This window comes from Crinia signifera, chromosome 4, assembly GCF_055691185.1.
Source record: "Crinia signifera chromosome 4, ASM5569118v1, whole genome shotgun sequence".
Classification (NCBI taxonomy): domain Eukaryota; kingdom Metazoa; phylum Chordata; class Amphibia; order Anura; family Myobatrachidae; genus Crinia; species Crinia signifera.
Window position 1 is genome coordinate 226,400,771 of NC_139220.1, and position 23,548 is coordinate 226,424,318.

Consider the following 23,548-nt stretch of genomic DNA (forward strand, 5'->3'; position numbering starts at 1 on the left):
CATACATATATCCTCTCTTTCACGCTATCAAAGGCATTTGAAGGTTTTTTTTAAAAGAAAATAATCGTTAGTGTTTAAAAAAAAAAAAAAACAATTAAAACATCTGCAGAGATCAAGCATGTACGCTTTACAATGCCTGGGTGTGATCTATTACATAGAGAATAATGTTTTTGTCTTTTAGATAAAATAATTGGAAAAAAAACAGCCAATCAAAAATCAAAAGAGAGAGAGAGGGAGAGAGGGAGAGAGAGAGAGAGAGAGAGAGAGAGAGAGAGAGAGAGAGAGAGAGAGAGAGAGAGAGAGAGGTGTTTTGGAATCACAAGACAAGTGTGGACAGTGGTTCGAAGATTGAGAATGTAATTTAACTCTGATAATTACAGCACATGATCTTCTTTGATGGGCCAGGAAGAGGTCATATCTTATTGCCCCCTACAAAGTATACCATTCTCAGCGAAGCCCATGTTTCTTATTAACGCTTTCTTAATCTACTGGACGTAGCTGCTCTTTATTGGTCCGCCTAGAACGTAATTAGAGGCGCATATAATGGTGCATCATAGAAAACCAGATGTTTGATACCTCTTGCACTTGAATGTTGTGTCCAGAGTTTTATTAGGTGCATAGATTTGCTTATCTGGATAGGAAGACCACCACTAGCCTTTTCCAAAGTAACAGCTCCCATTCAGTGTTTTTTTTCTTGAACAGGACACCGCATTCAGTTCTATTTAAAATGATTTATTACCTGTCCTGATCTATCATTTTATACCCTTAGTCTATTTCCATTCCTTAGCCTATAAGAAGGCAGGAGTGATCTCATTTCTAGGAGTCAAACGTTAACTCGTTCTCATTTGGTTGATTCTCAATGTCATTATTTAATTTCAGATCCCTTAACACATTGTTGATCACATTTGATCATTTTTTAGGTTGCGCCTGTGATGAACTGTAAACAAAAAATCTAATTGCATCTTTGAACATTGTAATTGATCTAATTTGTAATGATAAATGAATTATGACTTTAACGAATGCAACATTTTTGGGTTGGGGGCTAATGTATTTCTCACTAGGCGAGAACCCCAAAATCAGTATACCACATCTCAAAATCACACGTAAGGTATACATTGGCCGTGTTGGAAAAATATAACGAAATATTGATCTACATTGCTCTGTAGATTGACAGGATGAATTGCAAACGTTGCCTAGACAGCAGAACATTAACTTCCAATTTCACAGCTAATTACGAGCTTATTAAATATAACATGATTACATTGAATATCTATTAAAATACTAAAATGCAGATAGGGCACTACATAAGCGCAGATATTAAATGTAATGTAATATAATGACTATTATATATAACCCTGTCTTCACAAAAAATATCTATTTAATAAGATAAAATAAGCATCTGCCATGTACATTCCAGAAATGTCCCATATATACTGTTTTTGTGAAAATCCTTCCCGTGAGCTTGGTGCAAACGCGAGTGAGACTGAAGAACCCTGTTCTCCAAGCTAATTAATCATTTCACGATACTAATACAATAGAATAGAGTATTGGTTCTCATTAGGGAACCCACACAGGTCACGTTTTCCGGTCACCCAACTGGACACAGGTGGATCACTGAGTGTCACATTTCAAAGATCCTCAGGTGACCCGGAAAACATGAACTGCGGGTTCCTGATGACCGAGTTTGGGAACCACAGGCATAGAGACATAGGTATCTGAAATAATCTGGCTCTTTACTGTAATTGGACCCAGTAACCCAGTTGTACGGATAAAATCTGCTCCCCAATTTTTTTTATTATTGTATCTTAAATGAGACGATTTTTTTATTGTGTGTTTGTATCATAGACAACCATTTCCCTGTATTGCTCCCTATATCTAGTACTAATGGGTTACTCATAAGCTACAGTGCCCAGTTTATATCATATATGACACGGTAATGCTATTGTATATTGTAGTCCTACTTAGTACATGCAGTCCAGCATGCAGGCAGTCGGAATGTCTTTCCCTGGGCTACGGAAGAGCAGGCTCAGCGATATTGTGCCAGTGATAAGGAGACAGGGAATCTGTGGCTGAGAAAGTCCTCCACCTGCGGACTGCTATGTTGTCAGTGTCCTTGTAGACTGATTGATTTATAACCAACTAATGCATTGCTACATTTGCACTGAGTTAATGTTTATCTAAATGAGATACAGCAGTAGGAGATAATTTCAAATACCATTTCATACTGACCACGTTCCTTTAGAGCCCAGCACAATGTACCATAGAAAATAGTCAGATTAATCAGACAATAATACAACAGCATAAGCACTTACAGGACATACCAGTAGGATTACAGAATCACAGCCACTTGCATATATTCAATGAATTTACTAACAATTACAATTAAGAATATTAATGTAGTAATAATAATACTAATGACAACCTTGAAATACGTGTGTGTGAGACAAAGGAAAGCAGCTATGAAAGCAGTAGGACACAGGCAGCCTTTGGAGGTAGAATACTGTATCTGTTCCCATTCTCTCTATATTCTGGCTATGCAGTGAGTCAGGATCACCAGCTGCCCTGGTATGCTGGGGCTTGAAGTGCCAGCATAGGTGGAAATTCCAGGGGAACCTTGCCTACGCCACTCCCTTACTACAGGGTGAAATTAATTAGAATCTGACCGATTTCAAATGCATAGTGCATAGTTCCCCACCGAGTCTGAGGCTGGAGTTTGAGCAGACTCTCACTCAGGAACGATTTACTGTAGCCAAATGATTGCACTTTTGTAATGTGCACGTTTTGACTCATTTAATAATTACATTGATAATACTATTTGTATAACATGTACATCTTATTGGCCATTATAATTCAAAGCTGCGTTTTCCATTGGCATGCAATGCCTTTTCTACATTAAGCAAGCGTAATGTTTTACTCGTTCCATCTCACAGACCCTGTGGGCATACATAACATCCATATCTGTATTTCTCTCCAATGCTTACCTTACTCTATCTCTCTTTGTTATTCACCCATTCTCTGCCGGCTTATCCTGACCCTGATTGTGTCTCTTTCTAACAATGACATCTTATGTCCAATAGCTGTGACGTCATATTTTTTTTGCTTTCTCAATCCATTCTCCCTCAGAATACAACACATTTATAAACGATCATGCTTTTCCTCTTCTCATCACTTCCCACTGAATGAAATCGCATGCCTTTAAGTTGCTTTGTTGTAATTGAACACTTTTACATGTATAGTGAATATTGTTGATCTTTACTTTTTTTATTACAAAATTAAGTATTTGATTTGTTGTAATGAGGTGGAGTCTATTATTTAAATTATCTAATGTCTTTACTAAACTAGCTTTGGTACCAGCCGATCCGGTATTTCAGCACTCTGGACAGTTGCCTGCAGACTCCCTGGTTAAAATCGGCTACCCATCACAAAGCACCCAGTCTAATCACTTGTGTGAGTATATATGCTGCATTTGTTCAGGAGGTATTCCAGACATCCTGTTGTTGTTTTCTTCTTTTTTTTTTTCTTCACAAAAAATCTAGACACCTAATAATAGTTTTTGTTAACTTCAAGAAATGTCCCTCAGGTCCACGGTCTTCAAAAGCCAATTGTTTGTAGACCCAATGTCTGGGTGACTAACTTTCAATGGTATTTATACACATACAAATGAGAATATACTGTACAGTGTCATCCTTAATTGTAATGAGATCACCCAAAAATTACAACATAATGCTATATAGGTTGTAAATAATGTTTTCAGGCAATACCCAAAATCTATGCAGTCCAACCAATAGTACCAATTCTGCCTTTCAAAAAAGAAATAACTTTTGGCTCCTGGTTTCATTAGAACCAGCATACATCCTGTACAGTAGCATACACATACATCCTGTACGGTAACATACACATACTGCATACATCCTGTACAGTAACATACACATACCGCATACATCCTGTACGGTAACATACACATACCGCATACATCCTGTACGGTAACATACACATACCGCATACATCCTGTACGGTAACATACACATACCGCATACATCCTGTACGGTAACATACACATACCGCATACATTCTGTACGGTAACATACACATACCGCGTACATCCTGTACGGTAACATACACATACCGCGTACATCCTGTACGGTAACATACACATACCGCGTACATCCTGTACGGTAACATACACATACCGCGTACATCCTGTACGGTAACATACACATACCGCGTACATCCTGTACGGCAACATACACATACCGCATACACCCTGTACGGCAACATACGCATACCGCATCCATCCTGTACGGTAACATACGCATACCGCATACATCCTGTATGGTAAAATACACATACCGCATACATCCTGTACGGTAACATACACATACCGCATACATCCTGTACGGTAACATACACATACCGCATACACCCTGTACGGTAACATACACATACCGCATACATCCTGTGCGGTAACATACACATACCGCATACATCCTGTGCGGTAACATACACATACCGCATACATCCTGTACGGTAACATACACATACCGCATACATCCTGTACGGTAACATACACATACCGCATACATCCTGTACGGTAACATACACATACCGCATACATCCTGTACGGTAACATACACATACCGCATACATCCTGTACGGTAACATACACATACCGCATACATCCTGTACGGTAACATACACATACCGCATACATCCTGTACGGTAACATACACATGCCGCATACATCCTGTACGGTAACATACACATACCGCATACATCCTGTACGGTAACATACACATACCGCATACATCCTGTACGGTAACATACACATACCGCATACATCCTGTACGGTAACATACACATACCGCATACATCCTGTACGGTAACATACACATACCGCATACATCCTGTACGGTAACATACACATACCGCATCCATCCTGTACGGTAACATACACATACCGCGTACATCCTGTACGGTAACATACACATACCGCGTACATCCTGTACGGTAACATACACATACCGCGTACATCCTGTACGGTAACATACACATACCGCGTACATCCTGTACGGTAACATACACATACCGCGTACATCCTGTACGGTAACATACACATACCGCGTACATCCTGTACGGTAACATACACATACCGCGTACATTCTGTACGGTAACATACACATACTGCATACATCCTGTGCGGTAACATACACATACTGAATACATCCTGTTCACTATATTCAATAGACTTTTCTATGCTAAACATGGGCACCTATAATTATACAGTAGGATATTGAACCTAGCTTAATTGGGTATGGTCATCGGATAGACTTGGTCGACACCACTAGGTTGACATGCATGAAGGTCGAAATGAATGAAGTTCGACATGGGGTTAGGTCAACAGGGTCATTAGGTTGACATGGGGAAAGTCAACAGTCAAAAGGTCGACATGGTTTTTTTAAACCTTTTTTGTCCATAACCTTCCCCATGTTGACCTATTGACCCTGTTGACCTAACCCCATGTTGGCCTTCAGTCAGGTCAACCTTCATGCATGTCGATCTAATGCTTGTCGACCTAGTTGTTGCAGACCTAGTGACCGTATCCCACTTAATTTTAGCAAGTTGTATAACATCCCCATATATAAATGTAAGAAAACCATAGTATATGTAGAAAATGTGTTAAATAGAAATATTGTCACAGTAAATAGAATTCATGTACTGTATATGTTGTTTGGATTTACATGGTTTGCATATGTTGATATGAGGTAGATAAATTAAACTTTTTTTAAATTTATTGCAGTATTATTGTTTACATATAAATAAAGAATAAGTATATAAAGTCAATGGCAATGCAAGTGCTTTAGTTTTATCCTAATAGAATTATGGATGATTGTAACATTGGCATTATTGTTTTAAAATGTACTGGTTGCAGCGCCCATGTCAGAGTATGTGTAATCTCAACAAAGGGAAATATAAAGTTCATTCATGACTGCACAATAGCAATGATTATAGACATCTTTCAGAATAATGCGAAAAAGACTACTAAAAGAAAATGCACATAGTTATAAAACCTTCGGACATAAGCATATAGAGTGCACAATGGGCCTAATTCAGACCCACTTGCTAGGCAGTGTATATACGCTGCGTAGTGAGAGGGTAAGCTCAGTCCGCTGCCCCAATGAACAAATGACTGCCCCACGCCACCCGAATCCCCTCGGTAGTATGCAAGGGGATGTGTACGCACACACATCCCCTCGTATGCGGCCGCAGGTGCAAAAAATTATTTGATGGTCGCTGGCCTTCGAATTATTTTTCTGCCAGTCGCAGATTTTAACAACTGTGTCCGCATTTCAACTGTCAGTATTATGTACCTGTCGGGATTTTGACCATCAGTAGTTACAGCCTGCTGGTATAACAGTGTCGGCCAAGTGATTGTAAATCACAACAATACATTAAGAAATGTATGTAAATGTTAAAAGAAAATATTTGATATCTATTCTGATTATAATACTAATACTGGCTGGTCTGATTTTTGACTAATGGTGCCCATACACTTATGCGATCGGATGGGATGCAACATCACAATTCAACATCCCGATTGCATGTTATAATGACTAAAGTGCCCTCTCCCAGCACCCGATGTCGCATGCCATCTGCGATGTCCCATCAGTTGCTGGAAGAGGATAGGCAGCAGAGTAGGGTAGCGCTATAAAGGAGCGCTGGTAGGCGGCGGGCGTAACAGCGGTGGTAGAATAAAAAAAAAAACGGTACTTGTTTCCTAGCATGGCCACAATCTTTGGGATCGTGTACCTTTAAGTTAAGGTACACGATCCCCGCGATGGACCCGATTTCCTTTGAAATCAGTTCCATTTTGCCGGCAAAGGAAAAATCGGGGGCATCGCGTCGGTCGGGACCATTAACATTGGTCCCGACGCGATGCCCCCGATTTTGCCATAGGCTTCAATGTTAAAATATTTTTTAACATTGAAATCGGGAGCATCGCGTCGGTCTTGTGCCATTATAATGGAACAAGATGAGATGGACTTGATTAAGTCCATCTCACATAGGAAAAAATTTGAAAAATTTGAAATGGGCCAATATGACCCATTTTACATTATATATGGCCCCGTCGTCACCCCAAGATAGACGCCAACCCGAAGCGTGGCGAGCGCAGCGAGCCCGCGAGGGGCGGCGGTGCACGTCCTCCGACCTTTTCATTCCCCTACTATCCACGTCGGCGTGGAGTTGAGAATATATAGTGTGGCGAGCGCAGTGAGCCACCGAGCCCGATGCGTGGCGAGCGCAGCGTGCCCCGCGAGGGGACGCGTATACCTGTGAAGTTATGCGCGTCCCCTCGCGGGGCTCGATGCGCTCGCCACGCTTCGGGCTCGGTGGCGAGCTGCGCTCGCCACACTATATATTCTCAACTCCACGCCAACGTGGATAGTAGGGGAATGAAAAGGTCGGAGGACGCGCACCGCCGCCGCTCGCCACGCTTCGGGTTGGCGTCTATCGTGGGGTGGGGTTCACGGGGTTAAATTTGGGGGTCTAGGGAATATTTTACATTGAATCCAATGTAAAATCGGGTCCCAGGGACCCTATTCACATTTGATTCAATTAAAAAATCGGGTCGGTCGCGTCGATCGCATCGCATGCGACCAAATCGCATGCGATGCGATCGACGCGATTTTTCCAACACGACCACCCCGATGGAAATCGGTGTGGCCATGCTAGGAAACAAGTAACATAAAAACTGTTTAAAACACTGGGTGGCCCTCTGATTGGCTGAGAGAGAGCTCTCTCAGCCAATCAGCGGCCTCACATTCAGGCGGCCACTGATTGGCTAAGAGAGCTCTCTCTCTCAACCAATCAGAGGGCCACCTAGTGTTGAAAACTGTGTTGGTTTCAAATTCTGCCGCTGATCTCCACCACCACCAGTGCTCCTTCACAGTGCTACACTACACTGACAGACGCCGCCAGCGTTCCCTCCTGCCCCCTCTCCCGACACCCGAAGATGATGGCTGATTGCACTCCTACAACTCGATAGATATTATGCGCAGCACATAATATCTATCGACGTGAGATTTGACTGTGGGCCTGCGCATGACGTCACATTGTACACAACATTTGCATAAAATCATTGGACTTATCGAACAGATGTGGTCAAAATTGAATGATTGTATGCAATATCTCACAAGTGTATGGACTACATTAGATGTGCCCCAGCCTGTGGTTGCAAGCTCTAGTATGTCAGCTGAGTGGACTGTAGTGCTCAGCTGAGACCATAACTTGTACAGTCATACAGGAAATTAAAATACAATATACTCATCTTAAAAATGTTGACCATCCTGGCTTATATAATTGAATACATTCTTTAAGGAAAAGTGCAGTTGAAGCTATTTTATTTTTTATTTTTATGAAAAGACTTTCTCCTACCCAAACGTATAAAACTGTATGGCATTGGGTGTGGCGTTCTACAAATCCATATGTAGGAAAACCTCTATAACTAAAGTGTGAGCTTTGGAACCTGCGTCAGTGTTATACTGGCCCACAGGGTACAACTGAAATCCCCAGTGGAATCCAAAGCCTGAGCGCACCACTGTTTCCTCTAATATAAGTTCCAGACTTTGCACTCAAATAATTCATTGTTACACAATTGAGGGCCAGTTAAATGGTCTCTGAAGCTGGATGAGCATCTTGGGGGACAAGTGTTAACTAGCTGCACCCCTTAAGCATGGGTCCTCCCTACCACTCTGAGAATAGGCCCCTAGCACTGCATTCACCTGATTGGAAATTCATTCTCCAGTCTGACACTGATCCAGGTCATAATTCTATTAAACAGAGGGGCCTTTAGGTGAAATATTGTTTGAAGTGGAATTTCCTTTGTTCTGAATTAGTGCATTATTCTCTTTGACTGTTTTTCTACATTAGGATCTATGAATTATGTTACAAACACCACACAATTTTGGTACAGTCAGTATAACATATAGTCCATGTTGTATTAAATGTAAAGTGATTACAAACCTTTGAATATACATACATAAAACATAGTGTTTTCACCTCTCTTGCATTATGTTGTTGCACTTATTATTTTCATGTCTTCGTAATGTAGTAGCATTACCATTTCTGTACTGCCTATGTATTGCCATGCAATAATAAATGATAGCATCTGGGTGCATTTCATATCATTGAACATTTATGTATGTAGATAGAGATAGATAGATAGATAGATAGATAGATAGATAGATAGATAGATAGATAGATAGATAGATATTGGAGATATATTATTTTTCTGAAGGCATTAGAACTATGTGATAAGCAAATGCTTGTATCTCAGGAACAGCACAACAGCACAGCCTATTGGTGGGCAGGTCAAGTCTACGTACAGTAAGCAGTAAGGATGCCAAATGTAATGAAAATATTGATGAAGTCATAAAATTGTTCATTAAGGTAATTTAGATGTTGCAATTAGTGTTCCTTTTAATTTGCAAATAGTAAATTAAGATACAGTCTTAGTGATTACCCACTAATTACTAATGTGAGACAAAGAGGACAATCTAAAGTTACATGCAATTTTAGATAAGGTAAAGACCCTTTTAGAGGCTTATTAAACAGATTATATTTTCTTAGAACTGAAAAGGATGGAACATAATGTATAATGAAATCGAGGGAGTATCTATCTATCTATCTATCTATCTATCTATCTATCTATCTATCTATCTATCTGTCTGTCTCTCTATCCCAGAGGTGGGCAATAAGCGGCCCTCCAGCTGTTGATGAACTACACATCCCATCATGCCTTGCCTTAGTTTTGCTATTTGGCCATGCTGAAACTGATGCAAGGCATGCTGGGCTGGGTAGTTCATCAACAGCTGTAGGGATGCTTATTGCCCACCCTTGCTATAACCCATAGTAATACAACCAGTTTCTATAGAGATCTTTATATTGTAGATAAGAACAATGCTGTGTAAATGCATTGCTAAAAAAAATGAACAAGGCACAATTTTTTTTTATCCCCTGCGAGCCTCCATTATGAATGACTGTACAATGCTGCGAATTATAATGCATGTGTGGAGGTGGAATTGATTCTATATTCATCTTCCTGATAATGCATAAAAATATTTCATTTCTGTAAGATGTATAATTTATTTCTTCTGCCCTTTATCCCGTCCTACGTTTGCAGACATTGAGGCAGAGGCAGAGTCATACACTGTATATCTATCTACCGTTATCACTAGCTTGTATATCTGTTGACATTTATTCTATTGCCTCATTATGGTTTTTAGGTAAGCAGCTTGGTTTTAAAGTTGTGTAATGTGCAAGCTGAAAGTAAGTTGCAAGAAAAATAATCAATAGGAGAGTAAGCAGACGGCGCCATCTATACGTACCAAGCTGCTGGCCAGGCAGGAAAGGAAGCAATCAGGAAAGTTCAGATCTTGGCACATGCAGCAGATTGTGTGTATGACAAAATGTAGCGCAGTTCAGAGCACAGCAGTATATAGAATAGATAGAGATGTATCACAACTATCTTTGTATGATCATGTTGCACAATGGTTTATATGCAAATCATTCAACTAATTATGTAAACAGTTATTAAATACATCATAGAGGCAGCTTGGCTTAATTGTTGTGCAATTAGCAGTTTCAGGAATAACTCAGGGCTGTAAGGAATTTTACAAACATTTGAACTTTGTGCTCTTGCGATAAAAACAATCCCTTCTTTAAATATGTTGTGGTATCACTCTTTTGTGGCCTGATAATGGCAATGCAGATACTAGGCCAATTGCAAGACTCTTATTATATATGAATTATTGGCGTTGTCTATTGATTTGTGACACTGATTACTCTTGCAGATAAGTTTGCAGACATATAGTCTTTAAGGAGCATGCCATGTTATAAGCAGACTACGTCTTATGTTAAAGAGCAACATAGTCACAGACACAGTCCTGATAATAGGTAGCTCTTGGACCCAACTGCTACCAGCAATACAATCCGAGAGGCGCCTTCTTATCGCAAAACAGATAGGTCACTATGTGTTTATTAGCCGATAAATCTTACTTAAACAAAAGATAAAAGTAGAATGGAATTATTTTTAAAGATATCAGAGTTGACTTTGCTCCAGCTTGTGACTATTAAAACTAAGTGTGTGTGTGTATATGTGTGTGTGTGTGTGTGTATGTGTTTGTGTGTGTGTGTGTATATATATATATATATATATATATATATATATATATATATATATATATATACAATAAGGTTTTACTGCTTGCAATATTTCATAAAACAAGGCAATAGTCCTGGCTACATCTAAACCAAAAAAGGTTTGCTTACTAAAGGTGCATGCCCCCTCCCCCCCAAATGTGGCCTGATTATAAGTGAAAAATAAACCCTAGATTTAGATATTTTGTTATTAAAGTATATTACATGCTTGCTTTTGCTATTTGCAAATCCTTCAATTTAACTGCAATTCGTCTCAATACCTATATAAATATATCTATCTATATATATAGATATATATATATATAGATATTGTATATCAATCCCCAGATAGAACAGTCCAATCTAGAGACAGACAGGTCCAGCACACCTCAGCATGTCACATGCAGTAAAATCATTTAATGAAGCAAATAAGCAGTACAGGGTTTCATTATACTTAGCATATCCGTGGCAGTAGCTGAAGACAGCAGTGTAATTTTATATCCACAGGCATAGCCCTGACGGGCCGTTTCGGTGTCCAACCACCTTCATCATAGGGCATCAGCCATATAATGAAACCAGCCTCAATATATAGTGAAATCACACCTGAATAACATATAAACGCAATTACCTAAGTGCCTGGTCCTCCCATCGCCTCTCCTGCAGCTCCAGCATGTGTACTCGGTGTCCCGGAAGTGATATCAGGACCCGGAACTAACATGCACTGCCTCAGTGTTCAGGGAGGCAAGAAAGGTTCCCAGGCGCAGGATGTGTACATCCGGTTGCCAGGACAACGCAGCTCAGCAGCACAAACTACAGGCAGCAAAGTCTCTAGCTAAACAGACTGCAGAAATCTGCAATAGTGTGGCAAAAATGCCACAAAGTGGATGCATTGTCCACTGTAAGCAAAAATGGACCTTAAATGCTGTCTCTTAACTGTGCCAAAAAAACGTTGTCATGGCAACCATAAACACACCCCCAACAAAATATAATAACAAAAATTACATAAAAATAGAAAAATACCAGCACCAAAAATATACATAAGAAAAAGAGAACTATATACAAAGGCAATTGATCTAGTAAGCACATAATAGCAATCGCTCATATTTGGTCAATCAAGAACAATATTAGATCAATATTAGATCAAAGGAATCAAATGTCGGGTCTGTAATTAAAGAAATACCGCCAAATTAAGCTCCTCATTTAAGCCTAAGGGCGCCATAGATTGAAGCGTGTATGTCCAGTAACTTTCCCTTTGAAGCAACAAGTTATGCCTATCCCCACCCCTCCTTAATGGTGGAATGTAGTCAAATGGGAGAAACCGAAAGTCACTCAAACGGTGTCCCTTGAGGGCAAAGTGCCTGGCAACAGGTGGTGTGTTGCCATCCATTTTGAGCAGAGCTTTATTTATTGATGAGCGATGCATATTAATCCGCTCTTTAAGCATCCTAATGGTTTTACCCACGTATATCATGTTGCATGGGCACTGTATAATATATACAGTATATTTGGTGGTACAGTCCATCCGATGCTTAAGATAATATGTCTGCTTCGTCAGTGGATGCTGCCAACTACTGCCACTAAGTATATATTTGCAATTGACACAGCCTGTACATTTTTTGGCGCCTGTGCCAGTGTTCAGCCATGTTGCTCTTGCCACTGGTTTCGGGCCCACATCTGTGGTAACCACTTGCTGTTTGATATTAGAACTCCTTTTATAGCAAAACATCGGAGTATGCTCACAGTATTCGCCAATGACAGGATCGGTCTTCAGTATATGCCAATGCTTCATAATGGCACCCCTCAACACCCCTGAATTGATGGAATAGGTGTTGGGAAACAGGAGTTTGGTCTCCTTGGCACATTTTACTCGTGTTGTCAGCAACTCCTCCCTGTTAAGGGCTAGGCACCTCTCTTTAGCCGATTGTACCTCGGTGGGATCGTATCCGCGAGCTACAAAGCTTTGTCCCATCTCGTTCAAAGTGTTAGTCAGATCACTCCTGTCGGACGTGATCCTGGCTGCTCGCACCAATTGCGAGAACGGCAGTCCTCGTTTTAGGGGTTGGGGATGGAAACTTGTTGCCAGTAACAGATTGTTTTTATCCGTGGGTTTCCTATATAGTGTTGTTTTGAAACCCTCAGGTGTCTTCGACACCAACACATCTAGGAAGTTAAGCTGGTCTACACTACTAGTGCATGTAAATCTAATAGACCCGACATTTGTATTAAGCCTGTCCAGGAAGCCATCCAGTTCCACCTGAGATCCAGTCCACACTATGAACAGGTCATCTATGAATCGTAGATAAAATGCAATAAAATGAGAAAAATCTGGATCCGCCATAATATGTGTCTTTTCAAAATCATACATAAATAGGTTGGCATACGATGGGGCCATGTTGGACCCCATCGCAGTCCCCTGCAACTGTAAATAAAAGGCGTTATCAAACAGAAAATAATTTTTATGCAAAATGAATCCGATGAGCAATAACAAAAAATCAATCGGTGGACCTGCATAGTGTGGACTGGATTCCAGGCATCTTCTGATGGCCGCCATTCCTTCATCGTGACCAATATTGGTGTAGAGCGAAGTGACGTCAAGCGTCACTAAAATACACTCTTGTGATGGCATGCCAAACTGGTTAAGCCTATTCAAAAAATGAGTTGTATCCCTGAGCCAGTATGGTGTGTTCTGTACCACATCCTGTAGGAAATAATCCACAAACTGTGATACAGGCTGTGAAAGGGAACCAATAGATGAAATAATTGGTCTCCCAGGAGGGGAGACCAAAGATTTATGTATCTTGGGTAAGATATAAATCAATGGCACCCTAGGAAACTCCTGCGTAAGGAAGTCCTGAGTGCCCTCATCAATCCACCCATTCAGACTCCCCATATTCAGGATAGAGTCTAACTCTTTTTTGTAACCCACTGTAGGATCACTTTTTAACTGTTTATAACAGACTCCATCGGACAATTGACGCATCACCTCATTAATATAGTCAATGCGGTTCAAGATCACAGTTGCCCCGCCCTTATCCGCGGGACAAACCATTATAGCGGTATTTTCACGCAAGGACTTCAATGCCAATTGCTCAGGTCTGGCAAGATTGGATCTGTATATCTTGGACCGCCTGATCTGAGGTATTACGTCCTGTCTGACAAGTCGAATAAACGTATCTATAGAGGGGTTATTCACCTGTGGATCAAACCGCGATTTAACTTTAAAGGGATGCACCTTTACACTATCAACCACACCTGACGTAGCACTTGGATGTCTTACAAAGTGGTCTTTCAGTTTGAGCTGCCGCTGGAACTTATACAGTTCAACCTCACAGTCGAACGGATTCTGCCTGTGGGTTTGAACAAAACTGAGACCCTTATTCAGTACAGTCAACTCAGAGTCGGTGGGTTGATAATCAGATAGGTTATACACAATTACCTCTTGCTGTCCCTCTGTGGTCTGCTTTTTTCGGTGTTTGACCCCCCCTCTCCTGCAGGGTTTTTTCCTCGCCCTCTCGCCCTCACTTGGGATGCTTCCCCTAAAAAAACTCTTTGGTTTGCTCTCCCTGGGGGTTCAGAGTCACTCTGCGAGGTGTTAGACTCAATATCAGTAAATTGGTAGTTTGACCGTTTAAAATCCCCTCTCTTTCTTCTCACAAAGTTACCCCTCCACGGCCTGCGTATAGACTGACCAGAGAGCCAGGGATAAACCCGCAACTCCTTGTAGTCTTCTTTCACCTTACGGTACTTATTCTTTTTAAACAATAACAACTCGGTTTTAAATTTGTCTACTGTTTCTTCCAGTTTGGCAAGCCAATCACTGCTGGTGTCAGACTTAACTACATCCAAACCAACTGCCTCGCAGTTCTCAATTTCCTTCTGCACACTGGCTATATCACTGTTAAGCTGCTGAACTACCAAAACAATCAAATCTCGACTACACTGGTTGAGTATTTGGCACCAAGACTTGCAGAAATCTTTATTTGATCTGCCTATAGTGGGCTGATTAGTAATCCTAAATCCCCTTGGGATCAGGCCTTCCCTGTGATATTGCGATAGGGTTAGTCCATGCAATTCAAGCTCCACAAGCCTCTTTCTGAGCTTAAGCAGATCAGTGTACACCTCCTCCGGTGTATCCTTGTCAAAGGCCAACACTCCAGTGTCTGAAAACAAGATTTTGTTGGTGTCCTTATCAGTGAAGCGCTTAGTGCCAGTGAAATCTTCAAGGTGAAATTCCATATCAATATATGAAATCACAAAACAAATACAGAAAAAATTGTGAAAAAATCACAAAAACGTCAAAAACAACTCTCAAAATAATTCCAAAAAATCGAGGTGCATGTCAGAATCCAAAGGATCATAGATAGGGTGTAGGGAGGAAACGCACACTCCTAGTAGAGGTATCAATCAGGGTGCCAGGACGATAAATCAATATTGTATATCAATCCCCAGATAGAACAGTCCAATCTAGAGACAGACAGGTCCAGCACACCTCAGCATGTCACATGCAGTAAAATCATTTAATGAAGCAAATAAGCAGTACAGGGTTTCATTATACTTAGCATATCCGTGGCAGTAGCTGAAGACAGCAGTGTAATTTTATATCCACAGGCATAGCCCTGACGGGCCGTTTCGGTGTCCAACCACCTTCATCATAGGGCATCAGCCATATAATGAATCCAGCCTCAATATATAGTGAAATCACACCTGAATAACATATAAACGCAATTACCTAAGTGCCTGGTCCTCCCATCGCCTCTCCTGCAGCTCCAGCATGTGTACTCGGTGTCCCGGAAGTGATATCAGGACCCGGAACTAACATGCACTGCCTCAGTGTTCAGGGAGGCAAGAAAGGTTCCCAGGCGCAGGATGTGTACATCCGGTTGCCAGGACAACGCAGCTCAGCAGCACAAACTACAGGCAGCAAAGTCTCTAGCTAAACAGACTGCAGAAATCTGCAATAGTGTGGCAAAAATGCCACAAAGTGGATGCATTGTCCACTGTAAGCAAAAATGGACCTTAAATGCTGTCTCTTAACTGTGCCAAAAAAACGTTGTCATGGCAACCATAAACACACCCCCAACAAAATATAATAACAAAAATTACATAAAAATAGAAAAATACCAGCACCAAAAATATACATAAGAAAAAGAGAACTATATACAAAGGCAATTGATCTAGTAAGCACATAATAGCAATCGCTCATATTTGGTCAATCAAGAACAATATTAGATCAATATTAGATCAAAGGAATCAAATGTCGGGTCTGTAATTAAAGAAATACCGCCAAATTAAGCTCCTCATTTAAGCCTAAGGGCGCCATAGATTGAAGCGTGTATGTCCAGTAACTTTCCCTTTGAAGCAACAAGTTATGCCTATCCCCACCCCTCCTTAATGGTGGAATGTAGTCAAATGGGAGAAACCGAAAGTCACTCAAACGGTGTCCCTTGAGGGCAAAGTGCCTGGCAACAGGTGGTGTGTTCTATCTGGGGATTGATATACAATATTGATTTATCGTCCTGGCACCCTGATTGATACCTCTACTAGGAGTGTGCGTTTCCTCCCTACACCCTATCTATGATCCTTTGGATTCTGACATGCACCTCGATTTTTTGGAATTATTTTGAGAGTTGTTTTTGACGTTTTTGTGATTTTTTCACAATTTTTTCTGTATTTGTTTTGTGATTTCATATATTGATATGGAATTTCACCTTGAAGATTTCACTGGCACTAAGCGCTTCACTGATAAGGACACCAACAAAATCTTGTTTTCAGACACTGGAGTGTTGGCCTTTGACAAGGATACACCGGAGGAGGTGTACACTGATCTGCTTAAGCTCAGAAAGAGGCTTGTGGAGCTTGAATTGCATGGACTAACCCTATCGCAATATCACAGGGAAGGCCTGATCCCAAGGGGATTTAGGATTACTAATCAGCCCACTATAGGCAGATCAAATAAAGATTTCTGCAAGTCTTGGTGCCAAATACTCAACCAGTGTAGTCGAGATTTGATTGTTTTGGTAGTTCAGCAGCTTAACAGTGATATAGCCAGTGTGCAGAAGGAAATTGAGAACTGCGAGGCAGTTGGTTTGGATGTAGTTAAGTCTGACACCAGCAGTGATTGGCTTGCCAAACTGGAAGAAACAGTAGACAAATTTAAAACCGAGTTGTTATTGTTTAAAAAGAATAAGTACCGTAAGGTGAAAGAAGACTACAAGGAGTTGCGGGTTTATCCCTGGCTCTCTGGTCAGTCTATACGCAGGCCGTGGAGGGGTAACTTTGTGAGAAGAAAGAGAGGGGATTTTAAACGGTCAAACTACCAATTTACTGATATTGAGTCTAACACCTCGCAGAGTGACTCTGAACCCCCAGGGAGAGCAAACCAAAGAGTTTTTTTAGGGGAAGCATCCCAAGTGAGGGCGAGAGGGCGAGGAAAAAACCCTGCAGGAGAGGGGGGGTCAAACACCGAAAAAAGCAGACCACAGAGGGACAGCAAGAGGTAATTGTGTATAACCTATCTGATTATCAACCCACCGACTCTGAGTTGACTGTACTGAATAAGGGTCTCAGTTTTGTTCAAACCCACAGGCAGAATCCGTTCGACTGTGAGGTTGAACTGTATAAGTTCCAGCGGCAGCTCAAACTGAAAGACCACTTTGTAAGACATCCAAGTGCTACGTCAGGTGTGGTTGATAGTGTAAAGGTGCATCCCTTTAAAGTTAAATCGCGGTTTGATCCACAGGTGAATAACCCCTCTATAGATACGTTTATTCGACTTGTCAGACAGGACGTAATACCTCAGATCAGGCGGTCCAAGATATACAGATCCAATCTTGCCAGACCTGAGCAATTGGCATTGAAGTCCTTGCGTGAAAATACCGCTATAATGGTTTGTCCCGCGGATAAGGGCGGGGCAACTGTGATCTTGAACCGCATTGACTATATTAATGAGGTGATGCGTCAATTGTCCGATGGAGTCTGTTATAAACAGTTAAAAAGTGATCCTACAGTGGGTTACAAAAAAGAGTTAGACTCTATCCTGAATATGGGGAGTCTGAATGGGTGGATTGATGAGGGCACTCAGGACTTCCTTACGCAGGAGTTTCCTAGGGTGCCATTGATTTATATCTTACCCAAGATACATAAATCTTTGGTCTCCCCTCCTGGGAGACCAATTATTTCATCTATTGGTTCCCTTTCACAGCCTGTATCACAGTTTGTGGATTATTTCCTACAGGATGTGGTACAGAACACACCATACTGGCTCAGGGATACAACTCATTTTTTGAATAGGCTTAACCAGTTTGGCATGCCATCACAAGAGTGTATTTTAGTGACGCTTGACGTCACTTCGCTCTACACCAATATTGGTCACGATGAAGGAATGGCGGCCATCAGAAGATGCCTGGAATCCAGTCCACACTATGCAGGTCCACCGATTGATTTTTTGTTATTGCTCATCGGATTCATTTTGCATAAAAATTATTTTCTGTTTGATAACGCCTTTTATTTACAGTTGCAGGGGACTGCGATGGGGTCCAACATGGCCCCATCGTATGCCAACCTATTTATGTATGATTTTGAAAAGACACATATTATGGCGGATCCAGATTTTTCTCATTTTATTGCATTTTATCTACGATTCATAGATGACCTGTTCATAGTGTGGACTGGATCTCAGGTGGAACTGGATGGCTTCCTGGACAGGCTTAATACAAATGTCGGGTCTATTAGATTTACATGCACTAGTAGTGTAGACCAGCTTAACTTCCTAGATGTGTTGGTGTCGAAGACACCTGAGGGTTTCAAAACAACACTATATAGGAAACCCACGGATAAAAACAATCTGTTACTGGCAACAAGTTTCCATCCCCAACCCCTAAAACGAGGACTGCCGTTCTCGCAATTGGTGCGAGCAGCCAGGATCACGTCCGACAGGAGTGATCTGACTAACACTTTGAACGAGATGGGACAAAGCTTTGTAGCTCACGGATACGATCCCACCGAGGTACAATCGGCTAAAGAGAGGTGCCTAGCCCTTAACAGGGAGGAGTTGCTGACAACACGAGTAAAATGTGCCAAGGAGACCAAACTCCTGTTTCCCAACACCTATTCCATCAATTCAGGGGTGTTGAGGGGTGCCATTATGAAGCATTGGCATATACTGAAGACCGATCCTGTCATTGGCGAATACTGTGAGCATACTCCGATGTTTTGCTATAAAAGGAGTTCTAATATCAAACAGCAAGTGGTTACCACAGATGTGGGCCCGAAACCAGTGGCAAGAGCAACATGGCTGAACACTGGCACAGGCGCCAAAAAATGTACAGGCTGTGTCAATTGCAAATATATACTTAGTGGCAGTAGTTGGCAGCATCCACTGACGAAGCAGACATATTATCTTAAGCATCGGATGGACTGTACCACCAAATATACTGTATATATTATACAGTGCCCATGCAACATGATATACGTGGGTAAAACCATTAGGATGCTTAAAGAGCGGATTAATATGCATCGCTCATCAATAAATAAAGCTCTGCTCAAAATGGATGGCAACACACCACCTGTTGCCAGGCACTTTGCCCTCAAGGGACACCGTTTGAGTGACTTTCGGTTTCTCCCATTTGACTACATTCCACCATTAAGGAGGGGTGGGGATAGGCATAACTTGTTGCTTCAAAGGGAAAGTTACTGGACATACACGCTTCAATCTATGGCGCCCTTAGGCTTAAATGAGGAGCTTAATTTGGCGGTATTTCTTTAATTACAGACCCGACATTTGATTCCTTTGATCTAATATTGATCTAATATTGTTCTTGATTGACCAAATATGAGCGATTGCTATTATGTGCTTACTAGATCAATTGCCTTTGTATATAGTTCTCTTTTTCTTATGTATATTTTTGGTGCTGGTATTTTTCTATTTTTATGTAATTTTTGTTATTATATTTTGTTGGGGGTGTGTTTATGGTTGCCATGACAACGTTTTTTTGGCACAGTTAAGAGACAGCATTTAAGGTCCATTTTTGCTTACAGTGGACAATGCATCCACTTTGTGGCATTTTTGCCACACTATTGCAGATTTCTGCAGTCTGTTTAGCTAGAGACTTTGCTGCCTGTAGTTTGTGCTGCTGAGCTGCGTTGTCCTGGCAACCGGATGTACACATCCTGCGCCTGGGAACCTTTCTTGCCTCCCTGAACACTGAGGCAGTGCATGTTAGTTCCGGGTCCTGATATCACTTCCGGGACACCGAGTACACATGCTGGAGCTGCAGGAGAGGCGATGGGAGGACCAGGCACTTAGGTAATTGCGTTTATATGTTATTCAGGTGTGATTTCACTATATATTGAGGCTGGTTTCATTATATGGCTGATGCCCTATGATGAAGGTGGTTGGACACCGAAACGGCCCATCAGGGCTATGCCTGTGGATATAAAATTACACTGCTGTCTTCAGCTACTGCCACGGATATGCTAAGTATAATGAAACCCTGTACTGCTTATTTGCTTCATTAAATGATTTTACTGCATGTGACATGCTGAGGTGTGCTGGACCTGTCTGTCTCTAGATTGGACTGTTCTATCTGGGGATTGATATACAATATTGATTTATCGTCCTGGCACCCTGATTGATACCTCTACTAGGAGTGTGCGTTTCCTCCCTACACCCTATATATATATAGATATATATATCTATATATAGTTAGATACATAGATATAGTGGATGCGTTGGCTCTCAAATAAAGCAGTCTTAGGCTGCAGTAAATATCAATATTTACTGCCACCTGAGACTGCTTTATTTGAGTGCAGCTGCATCCTTATGTATGTATTGTATTGGACCCCCGCTGTGGGATTTCCTGGGGTAGCATCTTGCTGTGTGATTTGAATAGGAGTGTTGCCTGATTGACAGATTAGAAAAGGCAACTTTGGGTTCTCTCTAGTTCTTGCCACTGTTTCACCAGTGTCTATACTAATCTTACTGAGAACTGTTTTTGGAATCAACCCATCATACTGAAAGTTTGATGATTTCCTAAAGTGTCACTTATTAACATAGGATAAAACGACAAATTGAAATGTAGTTACTAAAATTCCACTAATAGTGCCATTTTATTTATGGTTACCAAAGATTATGACATCATCATAGTCATGCTATGATGGTATACACTAAGCTATAGTGTAATTGCTATCTGATATGTTCTATTTATGTTATTTTTGGCTGTTTGCTATATTTATTTAATATATTATTTTCCTTTTTTAGCATGCAAACGAAAAGAACAAGATCATGGTAAAGACAGAGGGAATACACCAAAAAAGCCAAGGTTAGTCTTCACAGATGTGCAACGTAGGACTCTCCATGCAATATTCAAAGAAAATAAACGCCCATCCAAAGAGTTACAGATCACAATTTCACAGCAGCTTGGCTTGGAGCTCAGCACAGTCAGCAATTTCTTTATGAATGCTCGCAGGAGGAGTCTAGATAAGTGGCAAGATGACGGTAGTTCGGGAAATACATCATCTTCATCAAGCACTTGTACCAAAGCATGAAGGAAACACAAAATAAAAATACAAAAATAAATAAAAAATAAACTACAACCTCGGTGGAAAAGCTTTAATACAAAGGATAAGGACCTCAAAATAACAGGTTTATACTTTGAGAACTATTTTAAACCAAAATTATTTATAAGTCCAAAGAAACCAAAGACTCATTTCTCCTGTAGGGTGAACTTTTCTTCTTAAGACATTTTTCAGGAGAACGACTTGCAAAAAAAAAATAATAATAATGAAACAAAACTCCACTGGCCTTACACCTTCTACCATCATCATCATCATCCTCACCGTACTTTACCGTGTGGTGGTTTGGAACATCGTGGTCTCTTGTCATTGAATGGACAATTTCTGATATGGGCATTCATTGCCACCACACATTTAAACATGAAGGTGTATTGTAAGTCAGTACTGTATACAATCCAGTGGTAAGAAGTTTGGTCATAACTTGTCTATAGGTTGGGATATGGTGTGACCAACAAGTCGTCTTGAGTTTATTGGAACTGACTGTAATTGTGTCGTTTGAATCTAGCAGTTTCAAGGCTTGCCGGTGGTGGTCAAATGACTGAATGGCACCTAGACCTGTGCATTCTCTTTGTTTGTTAAGAGTTGTCCAGAACATAGAAACACAACCTCTCCCACAAGTGCAACATACCAAAGAACATGTTTAGTATAGTAGTCCAGGTGTTTTATTCCAGTGATTTTAATATTCCAGTGATATTTTTACATAATGTTGTATTAAGAAATGTAGGTATAAACTATTCTAATTTCTTACAAGAAAAAAGAGAAAACTCACAAACATTCATTATAAACAGGACTGTTATTTGTAAAGAAACATAATAGGGATTTCTCTCTCACATAGATATTTGAAGGGTACAGTCTGCTTCAATCGAGCACAAATATCTAGAGCTTGTATAATATTTTTACCCATGTCTTATTTCTTTTTTATGCTTATGGATCATGTGGGTATATATGCTCATGTATGGGTGTGTGTGTGTGCGTGCGTGCGTGCGTGCGTGCGTGCATCTCAAAATTAAAATCTGGATATACAATAATTTTATTTCTAATTTAAATTAGTTTTGAATGAGGAAAGCAATACATTCAAGATAATTATTGCATGTTTCAATCACCGACCCACCCTATCCCGAATAATGTAGCTGCCTTTATATCACATGTAATGCATCCATAGAATAGACTAATATTGTCAAAGGTGACTATATGGGTCCAGCAGAGAAGCGTGCAAGTTTCATAACTCTCACATGGTATGGTGCTGTTCTCTTCAGAAATGACAATGCATCCAGTAACATAAAAATAAAAATGTGTATATATATATATATATATATATATACTTGCAGACGGTGTGAAAACCCAGTGCAGGGGCGACTCACCACATATCACTTCAGGACTTGATAAAAAGCAAAACGTTTGCAAGGTTTTCGGGTGCAATCCCCAGCATCAGGGTACAGCTGTAGCCTGTAGCCTGACGCTGGGGTTTGCACCCCAAAATGTTGCACTGAACAGTATTGCTTTCTATCAAGTCCTGAAGTGCCATGTGGTGAGTCATCCCACCACTGGGTTTTCACACCATCTGCAAGTATTCTAAACTAACAAGGGCACCCAGGTAATTGATCACTAATAACAGAGTGCCAGTAATAACAGAGTGCCATATATAATATTTGGGCCACTTGAAGCAGAGAACAATGAAATGTAAGACACAGCGATAACGATATATAAAGTACACTATGGAACAACAATGGTTTGTGAATTGCTGGTACTGCAGACATTTTTATCAATATACTAGCTAGTG

The 23,548-nt window shown here is 40.8% G+C and overlaps 1 protein-coding gene across 2 annotated transcripts in view; it reads left to right on the plus strand.

Annotated features, from left to right (window-relative positions):
- Positions 1-23,117, plus strand: part of ONECUT1 (one cut homeobox 1) — a 50,768-nt gene extending 27,651 nt beyond the window's left edge. The window contains exons 2-3 of one of the 2 annotated variants that reach the window (XM_083183887.1): positions 3,343-3,447; positions 21,455-23,117. In XM_083183887.1, the coding sequence (XP_083040013.1) occupies positions 3,343-3,447; positions 21,455-21,741 (392 nt within the window). In that variant the 3' untranslated portion in view covers positions 21,742-23,117. The remainder of the gene's footprint in view (positions 1-3,342; positions 3,448-21,454) is intronic. The other variant, XM_083183888.1, reaches the window with a different exon arrangement.
- Positions 23,118-23,548: the final 431 nt, after the last annotated feature.